At 32.8% G+C, this 10,668-nt stretch overlaps 1 protein-coding gene across 4 annotated transcripts; it reads right to left on the bottom strand.

The window, feature by feature from the left end:
* Window positions 1–826: 826 nt before the first annotated feature.
* Window positions 827–9,408, bottom strand: LOC143237320 (ribonucleoside-diphosphate reductase subunit M2 B-like). Of its 4 annotated transcripts, none has more exons than XM_076476436.1 (7): window positions 9,222–9,408; window positions 4,216–4,281; window positions 3,521–3,793; window positions 3,032–3,165; window positions 2,360–2,588; window positions 1,617–1,835; window positions 827–1,045 (listed from the first exon to the last, which is right to left on the bottom strand). In XM_076476436.1, the coding sequence occupies exons 1-7, from the start codon at window positions 9,255–9,257 to the stop codon at window positions 893–895; spliced, it is 1,110 nt and encodes a 369-aa protein (XP_076332551.1). In that variant the 5' UTR covers window positions 9,258–9,408; the 3' UTR covers window positions 827–892. The 4 variants fall into 4 exon arrangements, with proteins under 4 accessions (XP_076332551.1, XP_076332552.1, XP_076332550.1 ...); XM_076476437.1 differs by having other exon boundaries at window positions 3,521–3,790; window positions 9,222–9,397; XM_076476435.1 differs by lacking the exon at window positions 9,222–9,408 and adding an exon at window positions 6,268–6,430 and having other exon boundaries at window positions 3,521–3,790.
* Between the last annotated feature and the right edge of the window lie 1,260 nt (window positions 9,409–10,668).

Raw genomic sequence — 10,668 nt, 5'->3', positions numbered from 1 at the left:
ACCCACTAACCAATTATTGATTATTCTTGAATAGTGTTTTGTGAATATCTGAGTTATCGAGTGGTTCTCTAGCTGACATTGCATGCAAGTGGTGTTTTGCAAAAGTTGTCCAAGCAGTTTGCTGTAGAAACTACCAAGTTAATACTTGTGCTTGAGACATTTAAAAAAACTAGTTACAAAATGTTTGTGAACTTATAACCAGGATAGAAGGAAAAAAGTTACTTAAAGACATCAAACACAATTGGAATTAGTACTGGGCTCTAACCCCCAAAACCTAGAAATTTGCTGGATATACTAAATCATGTACATCTCTTCCACCCATCCTTTTAACTCAAACACTTACTATCTTAACTTGAGAATAAATTAGTGTTAAATTCATAACTTACAGCCCACCTAATTATACAAAATTAGTGTTAATAAATCACTGGTATTTTGAGATGATGTTTCAACAGGTATTACAGCAACAGTGGCAGTAGGGGAGAAGTATGCAAATATCATTGTTGCATGAACTGTATTGCACAAGTCTGATACAGTATTCTACAGCTAGAAGTTAAACCATTTACAGTTGATTTAAAGATATGCACAACTGAACTTTATACAAGCTGTATGCTGCAAGTCATTACCACAGAGAATACAAAAGTTATACTGGGCTTGATATTACACTCTCTTCTAAAATTTACTTTAAGATATAATATAATACATTAGTTTAAAAACTGTGATAATGTCCTAAAAAAGAAGTGAGTAGTGAAAAAAGTAATAAACTAGAATGTTTTATAGCATTTGTTAAATGTTCTGTCTACCATACTTGATTCTATAATATACAACAGACTTTTAAATATCTTTTATTATTATTATATTAAAACTGTAATGAAATAGATTAACAACACCATGTTTAAAAGTCTACATCTAATCTAAAGGTATGTTCTTCCTGTTTGGCCATAACACCACATCTCTGGTATTCTCCCACTTTTTTTTCGAAGAAGTTAGTTTTGCCTTCTAGTGAAATATGCTCCATAAAGTCAAAGGGGTTTTCTTCATTGTAGATCTATTTTAGAATGAATAACACTATAAATTAAGTTACTACTTTTCAAGTACATGTAACTGTTTGCCACTGTGGTAATAACTTAATGTGTTATCTTATTAATAATAAAAAAAGTCACATTGACATTTACAAGTAATAGATATCCACTCAACACTTACTCTGCTGAAGTTCTTTTCAAATACAGAGAGCAGTTTAATTAGGAGGCAATTATTATATACTAAGCATTTATCCCCCCCCCCACTTATGATACGTAGGAGACAATTGCAAATGAAATATTCATTAAAATGAGTTTTATCATAGTAAAAAACATACTTCCATTTTCAGTGATGTCGAGAAAACCCACTTGTAGATAAATACATATGCAAAAACGTCAGGTTTATGAACCTGACGATGACCAAAGAAGTTTGAAACGTTGTTCTCTCTTCTATGTAAAATATTTTCTCAACCCAAACGAGCCGTTTTTGCATATATACTTCCATTGTGTGTAATAATACAAGTTATTAAAAAAACTTTAATTTAACCAATAAGAGATTAGAAACGTTACAACACAAGTAATTATAAAATTTTGCTCAACCTTATTAAATCCCAACTCCACCAACAGTCGGTCAGCAACAAACTCTATATACTGTTTCATAAGATCACAATTCATGCCAATCAGGGCAACAGGAAGGGCCTCTGTCAGGAACTCCTGCTCTATCTTCACAGCATCACTGATTATCTGAACCACACATTCTTCAGCTGGCTTGTTCAAGATATACTTGAAGAGGAGACAAGCAAAATCTGTATGCAAACCCTAGAAGTTAAAAAATTATTATTATTAAAAGTGTGTATATGTCTAGAATGAATGTTTTTAGTTATGTTCGAAGACAGTAGGTAAACTGGTAACAAGACATCCAAAGAAGAAAGTTTTAGTTTTAGAAACAGCTCATTTTCAAATTGTATATAAAAAAAACAACTTATCTTTACAATACACTTAGCAACAGAAAATTGCATTACAGAATAAAATGCAATACTAAGTGATCAAAATACACCCCCCCCCACTGTTTAGATACTCTGAAACCACTCATATATCAGGTGTTCACTATTTTTACATTGAAATGCATTTATGAATACTCTTCTAAGCAAGCAATTATACTCTTTGATCTATATTAATATTTTATCTCAAGAGTCCAGAAAAATAAAAGTATTATGGCAAAACATTTTAAAGAATGAAGTCTGTAGAGTGGTGGTCAGTTAAATGTGAAGTTTCATTATATTTATAACAACCTTCTACGACTATTTAAGTATATAAAAACAAAAAGAATCCACCAGGTTTACCTCATCTCTACTTATCAGTTCATTACTGAAAGTCAACCCAGGCATCAGTCCCCTCTTCTTTAACCAAAATATAGCAGCAAAGGAACCTGAAAAGAATATCCCTTCTACAGCAGCAAAGGCTACAAGTCGCTCAGAAAAGGAAGCAATGTCATTTTCAATCCAGTTGAGAGCCCAGTCAGACTTCTTCTTAACACAGGGTAAGGTTTCAATAGCATTGAAGAGTCTGTACCTAAACAATTAGGATTAACATGGTGTCAAGATTCTGTACTTACCCACACTTCAATAAAATATTATTAGTTGTTTCTCCCCCCAACGTTATTAATACATTTTCTTTATGTAGTTTGTTGTAATGAAACTTACTAAATTAGATGATTATACAAGAAAGTTATTAGTATGGCATTAAATGACTAAAGAAAGTCTACTAGTGAAAAAGAAAAACAAACAAATGGTGAAACCATATTTACAAGGGCTTATTTAATACAACTTAACAAATGTCTAGACATAACAAGTAATATCAGCACATTGAGTACAAGAAGTAACAGACTCGCAACTTAATTCACAGTTTTATAAAATGCAGGCATTTATTACAAGATGTATTTTAACAGACATTATACACACCACAATAAGTCATTCACAGGAGAATGAACATTTTAGGCCTGCCATTCTACTAACCTTTCATCAGGATCTTTCACGTAAGTGTCTATCAAGAGACTGTACATTTCAGAATGTATGTTCTCTACTGCAATCTGAAAGCTGTAGAAACAACGGGCTTCAGTAACCTGGACCTCCTGACAGAATCGTGCTACCTAAAATAATATTCCTAACTGTCATTACATGGTTTACTAGTTGTGCCACTTACCCTGCCATGTATTACAAGGGTAAATGTAACATGTATTAAAAACTTAAGAAATCCAGTAACCTTTCAGATTATTTAGGTTTAGATTATTTGGTTATTCAAGACACTGCAGTTCTTGAATAGAAACTAGACAACCTTTTTCAAATTCTATTTATACTATCCATAACTTTGAAAGTATTTATTTACCAAAGACTTAAAGCAAGCCAAACTTTTGGTCAACTTATGATAAATTTAAAATAATTGACACAGATTAAGCTCACAAATGTGGAAAAAATTTACAAAAACTTGTATAACCCAAACTTTACCAAGTTTTCCATCACTATTCCATCACTAGCAGCAAAGAAAGCCAATACATGGTTTATAAAGTGTTTTTCTTCAGGTTTCAACTTGTTCCAGTCTGAAAGATCTTTAGACAAATCTACTTCTTCAGCAGTCCAGAAGGAAGCCTCTGCCCTCTTGTACATATCCCAAATATCTTGGTACTTTATTGGCAAAATTACAAACCGTCCTGGGGTTTTTGTCAGAAGAGTTTCTTTGATTTCCTTCTTTTTCTTGGGAGTCTGTGTGCTTTGCACCTGCTAACATAAGAAGACAGATTTACAGTTTCAAATATCTACACATTTAAATCATCACATGTCAGCCAAGCTGAACTGTTATTCTAATGACAATAGATTATTCATTAAATTCTAAAACGTAATTTACGATGAACATTTACAGTACTAGCTTTGAACTGTTTAAAAAAAAAAAAAATTAACTTGCAATAATGATTTTACACACACACACACACACACACTTGTTCAACAAGTGGCACGTTTACTCCAAGGAAATATGGGAAGTAGCAAAGCATATCCATTTTTCGAGAGGAATCACATCTTCAAATATGGATCACGAACACCAATTTCACAGGCACTTTATATTATATTATTCCAAAGTTAATAAAAATAAGTAAGCTTGTACAAGAGAAATCTTAGTACATAACTTTGGGTAAAAGCAAACTGACCTTAGAAACATTCTCAGTCTGAGTCGCTTTCAAATTCAAGTTTTGTTGATCAGTCAGGCCTGAATTCTGTAATTATTCCAGAGTTTTTGGATTAGACCCTATCATATAATACTATCCTACATTATACGTTCAAAGAGACACTAAATTTATTACACTTAACTGGAATTTCAGTTTTTTGAGAAGTAACATCACGGAGACAACAGCGAGAGCTCTGGCAAAAACTGAGATGAAACCTTGTACCACCACTTTCGGTAGAAGGGGAGAAATGGGAGGGGGAAAGAAAGATGATAAAAAACCATGTATAAAACCCATGGAAACAACCGCATCCTAATTTATTGCTGTTCAGTTGGTCTTAAAAACATTAAAATGTATAATTTGGCAGCGAGTTTTACCTATTAACACTTAAGTTACTTTAATTAAAAAAAAAACAAAAAAAACTTGTAATTCTTTATGTGCCATTCATTTTAATGGCAATCTCCCCCCCTTCTAACTCGAAGAAAGCAAGGTGTGGATTTTTTTTTTTGAACATGAAGATGACCTGAGAAGATCGAAATATTTTCCTCCACTTTTTTAATTAAATTTTTAATACACATACCAGACATCTTAAGAATACATTTTTATCTCATTATAATTGAAAATAATTTTGTCAGACAAACGGGCACTTTAGGATTATGAACTCGAGCCCACACCATCATTCTCTGTTACGGTTCATAATGTCTACTAAATACAAAAGGTGCTCTTAGGCTAAATATTTATTTAGGTGAGAGCAGAAACTTCTACTGGTAATCATCTACATGGGGCTGGGCTTTAATCCATATGGTACCCAAAATAGTCCTTTCACTATGAACTGCGAGTGACAAATTGCTTACCATGGGTGGTAGGGTGTTGTCGAATGCTTAATTTCTCTATAAAATAATTATAAGCCTTGCTACCTTTTCCACGAATAAAAAGAACAGCGACTTCACATTTCATTTTTACGCACGTCGTGCCATCCACCTTATACCATTCGTGTGTTAAAGATTGTAAATCTAAAAGATACTGTTCACGTGAAGTTTGGTAGCATTAGAATGTTCATAAAATTTACCCTCCCTCACTTTGGTTCTTACCGAACCTAGATGCGCGCAGTAGACTAAGAAATACTTCACATACGGAGATTTATTTTTAGAAGGAAATATACTACTTTACAAAACGTCACTGTATTTACGTTAGATTTACAGTGATGTAAAAGTCACACAAAGGTATATCATTCATTGAAGTAATCACAGATTTTACTTATATAGTCTAAAACGAAAGAAATGATTTTTACCCTTTCTCTTTCCTATTAATACCTCACACCGCACAAAGAAGTAATAAAATATTACTAGTTTCTTTTTGCACACTTCAGCCATGCAGTTTTGACATTCGTTGGCTTGTTCACGCTCCGTCTATCCCCTCTACAATAAGTTTCACTTTACAATTGTCTAATAAAACTATAGTGACAGGAAGAAAAAAAAAAAACAATTTGCGCAGTTAAAAACCTAGATCGGGTAGGAAAGTTGCTGTAATTTTAACCGATACCGAAATGTTGTCCAAAACTCATAGTTACTGCTAAATATTCCAAAAGACGCAAAATAATGTAAAAGCAAAGTAAAATCACACATCTACACCTAATGTTCATACAGGTTGTTGTTATATTACAAGTCAAATGATACGTGTTATATTACCAGTATAAGCGGCATATTTCGATAATTGAGATAATTTGAGATATACTTGTAACCATTCCAAAAACCTATATTGTAGTTACTACAGCGAAAGTTTAAGTATTTTTGAAAATTGTTCAAATTCTCACAACAGAAATAAAGTTATTATGGAAACAGGATAAAAAAGGTGAATAGCGACAGGGAAAATAAAACGAACTGCCGTACTGGTGGTGGAAGAGGTTTCGAATATCGATCTACTCACATAAACAAACTGATAACGTTTAAAACACACTTAAAAGTTAAACACATCCTTTCAACAATAATACTGAGCTACTATTTCACCAACTATGACAATAAGTCACATTTCACAAACCTGGTTTACTGTATTCGACATTTCTGTTTCTCCAGAAACTTCTATATCAACATTATGCTTAGGACTTGAAAAAAATATAGATGGCATTATAAAAATTTTAAAGAATTTAAAAATTAGCAAAATAAAATCACCTAATCCAATATTTACTAAATTTTAAAACACCAACTCACAAAATCGACTGCAGGTCCTTATGTTTATAAGCGTATTTGTGCTCGTGAATCACGTGGACTACTTTCTGTTTGTTTTTATGGTCCTTTACTGTCCAATAAAGTAGAATGTTAACATTTGGTTTCATTAAAAATTTCATATGTATTATTATTTAGAACATCAAAATTACTTCAACATTGAAATCTGAGCGCGACAAATAAAGGGGGCACTTAACACCTCATTTAACCCAGTACTTTTTGATGTTTAGTGATATATTTTGCATCAATACTTCGATACCTCCCTGCAGTAGTATCCATCGCACGTATTTCTTATTTATTCTTTGTGGTTGCGAAGTAACAAGACACCTCTCCCCTCCGCGATAAGTACTTTACCTAGCCTGATGTATAAACTTCGGTAAAAATTAAATTGAATTTCAGAACTTACATGAAAAAAACGTTTACAAAGTTTAAAAAAACAAACAAAAAACTGTTTATTATCATCTATATCTGCAACGACATTTCTCTACTTTTCTGTTAAAATGTTGTTTGTCATGTTTTGTTTTGTTTTGCACTTTATTTGCTAGAGTCATTGTGGGTCAACAACAATTTAAGGAGAAAAAAATAACCTAAACGCAAACAATATTTGTATGATCCATGACTGTACGATTTTCTATCTGATTGTAAAATGATACCAAACTTAAATATGACGTACGTACGAAGGGGGATTACTTGAACTCCCTGTTTTTATGATATAAAAAATACTACTTCCAAGTTCATGTTATGTGAATGTTTGGTACCTGTTCTATTTTGGTTGAATTAATACCTGAGGTGTAGACAAACTGAAGAAAAACTGGGTGTTCTAGCTTTATTACATAATTATTATTATAACACATTAAGCTTATTGTATAGCATAGAGTTTTTATTTATTGCAATATAACAAACACAACATGTATAACATTAAAGTATGCTTAACATGTATAATAATAATACAATGTTTCTCAGCATTTCTGAAGCATTTTTGTTGTTGTTTGTATTTAAGTACAAAGTTACACATAACCTATTTGTCCTCTACTTACTACGAGTATCGAAACCCGGATTCTAACGTTGTAAGTCCGCAGATATACCACTTAAGAGTCTAAAGTATTTAAATATTTTATTAAAATGTGTAAAAAACAAACAAAAACGCAAGTTGTACCATGAAATTTCCGTCAGAACTAAGGAGCGTTCTTTTATCGTGTACTGTCGATAAAAAAGTCCTGCATTAAGTCGCTGATCTCTTGTAATTAGTAATTATTTATAGTGTTCTACAGTCTATACTACTGTATACCATAACCTCACATATCTGCAACGTACGATGTACCAGACATGCTAATAATATAGAGGTACAAAAGCGAATTCGGATTATTGAAAGGAATGCAACAGTCAGGAAAGACTGAGAACCATTATTCTAAAAGACATTTGGGGAGACCGGGTGCCAAGATTTTCGAGACCCGGCATGACTAGGTGGTTAAGGCACTCGACTACCCATGGTCGCGGGTTTTAATCCCCGTCACACCAAACATGCTCACCCTTTCAGCCGTGGGGGAGTTACAATGTGACGGTGAGTTCCGCTATTCGTTGGTAAAAGAGTAGCCCAAGAGTTGGTGGTGGGTGGTGATAACTAGCTGTCTTCCCTCTAGCCTTACACTGCTAAATTAGGGACAGATAGCACAGATAGCCCTCGAGTAGTTTTGTGCGAAATTCAAACCAAACCAAGCTTTTCAAGCTCGTAATAACAATACGGGTAACAGTATAAAACAGGCGTATCTATATTCAGTACTTGATGTTGTAAAAAAAAGAAGAGAAATATACCTCTAAATAATGACAAAACAAATAAAAAATGGATGATTTATTGTTCTCAGGCCCCCAATGACTCAGCGGCAAGTCTGAGAACTTATCACGTTAAAAACCGGGTTTCGATACTCGCAGTGTGCAGAGATAGCTCAGTTGTATAATTTGCGAGGTAGTTTCGAAATTAGGGACGGCGTAACACTACCTACAATTCCTCCAGCGTGTAAATCGAACATATTTTTAATATCATTTATTTTTTGTTTCTTGCTTTTTTGAAAATCAATCATTTCATTAAATGTGTTATTTCGTTGATAATATTATTAATGCGAATTGGTTGCTGAGGTTGTATTTAAAATTATCACCCATGATACCATCCATATAACTACAAATAGAAACATAATTCGTGATGACGAGAAACACGTTTGAAGTAAAAATGTATCTAAATGCGGCTGCTGTGAGTATTAAAACTTTTGTTAAAATAAAGTAGAGAACAACTTTTCGACCTTCTCGGGTTATATTCAGGTTAACAAAGAGAATTTGCAACACTTTCAAACTATCTTTGTTAACCTGAAGATGATCTAAGAATGTCGAAACGTTGTTCTCTATTTTAATAAAAGTTTTAATACTCATACCAGCCGTCTTAAGATACAGTAAAACATGTTACTTACATAATTTATTTACCATGAAAAAACTAAATAAATAAAGACCCTAGCGGTTGTATGTGACATTACTATTTATAAGATTATTTAATAATTGTTTTGGATTTTAATATTGCAGATAAAAACATATTATACAAGTAAGTTTCTACATATAATATTCATGTAAAATCAGCAATTCAGCCTCTTTGTTATTTCAAATACAGTTGTTTTATTTTGTTGCTATAACGTTCAACGTTTTAAACAACTCTTTGAAGAGCTTTAATATAATTGGCACCTGCAGAAAAATAAGTCTAGCTTAGGGCAATATACAAACTTTTACCTTGATTGAGGAGCTCAAGGGTTCCCCCACATCCATGCAAATCTACTGCAAGAAGCAAAGCGATCTGTTCGTATTGTATTAAATAATGGCAGCCATTACTTAGAAAAATGATACCACTTCGTAAACACTCGGCAGTAGTGTACATGCGACATTGCTTTGATGTGACGTAAAAATGTTAAAAAAAAAAGAGGAAATAATGTGTATGCTGCCATCTATCAAGATATTTTAAAATTAATTTGTTATAATTTCTCCTATAATTCATTTTTCAGCAATTATTGAAAGTATTGTTTAGCTTCTCTGTGATTTTTTCAATTTCATACAAAGCTACACCAGAACTATCTGTGCTATTCGTCTCTAATTTAACAACGATAGATTATAGGGAAGGCAGGTAATTAACACCACTCACTACTAACTCTTGGGCTACTCTTTTACGAACGAATAGTGGGATTGAACGTTAAATTATAATGACCCCACTGCTGAAACAACAAGCACGTTCGATGAAATGGATTCGAATCCGCGACCAGCAAATTGTGCATTGAGTGTATAACCACCAGGTCCTTGAAAGTGTTATGGATCGTATTCAAGATTGTTTCTTAAACATTCCATTGCAAATAAACAATGCATATAAATACTTGTATCACTTTAAGGTCACTATTTTGATGCTTTAAATGTGACTTTTTCCGCTCCAACAAATTATTGTTTCCTTAGACACACAAGTTCTATTCTTACCGTGATCTAGTGGAACGATTTGAGAACTTATTAGTTTATCCCTGTGAATTTTATCTTGAATCACGATCCATTACTATATATCATTAAGTCATATACAACTAAACCTCATTAAGCAACAATTATAATAATCTAATACTATGTCAAATAAATAAGACATTACTTTCAGTATGCAACTGTTACAACATTGTAGTAGTACTGTTCTTTCGATGGCGAGTTCTTTTGAACTAACGGTTGAAAATAATTCAACTCCTAGTCTAAATAACGATGATAAATTTATTTATTTCCTCCTTTAACGATTCTACAAGCTTGAAGTTAAAAAATCGTACATCTTGCAACTTGTTGTAGGCTTACGTAACAAATGGCACAATCTATAACGATCTCATGACACTTCACGAAACGTCGTATCTATATCTACAAATGTTTTAGCTATGTTTAGGATTTGCTTGATCCTAACATAATTAAGATTTACAGTTCCCTCTAGAGTTAATTTAAGACAAGCAAATGTAGCTTATAACAATAATCCGAGTAGATTATAGCCATAGGTTTACTGAAATAGGTCAAATAAAAAGAACACAAAAGCATTTTGTTACTACTATAACTGGAGGTTTAAGAATCTGCTTGATGTGATGAAGATAACTGTTTTATTAGTTTAACCCTTTAGTTCCGTTGGTAGTGGTGTGCGGGAGATTTCGGGTTTAATCCCGAGCCGATGAAAGGA

Source organism: Tachypleus tridentatus, chromosome 13, assembly GCF_004210375.1.
Source record: "Tachypleus tridentatus isolate NWPU-2018 chromosome 13, ASM421037v1, whole genome shotgun sequence".
Lineage (NCBI taxonomy): Eukaryota > Metazoa > Arthropoda > Merostomata > Xiphosura > Limulidae > Tachypleus > Tachypleus tridentatus.
The sequence above is the reverse complement of the archived record's forward strand: the minus strand, read 5'-3'. Positions and strand labels throughout refer to the sequence as shown.

Coding starts and splice junctions, on each gene's coding strand:
- LOC143237320 (XM_076476434.1), bottom strand. CDS start 6,354: ATGCCATCTATATTTTTTTCAAGTCCTAAGCATAATGTTGATATAGAA. Junction 4,282..6,267: donor TGTCGAATACAGTAAACCAG/GTTTGTGAAATG, acceptor GAATAATTACAG/AATTCAGGCCTGACTGATCA. Junction 1,836..2,359: donor AACTGATAAGTAGAGATGAG/GTAAACCTGGTG, acceptor TTTAACTTCTAG/GGTTTGCATACAGATTTTGC.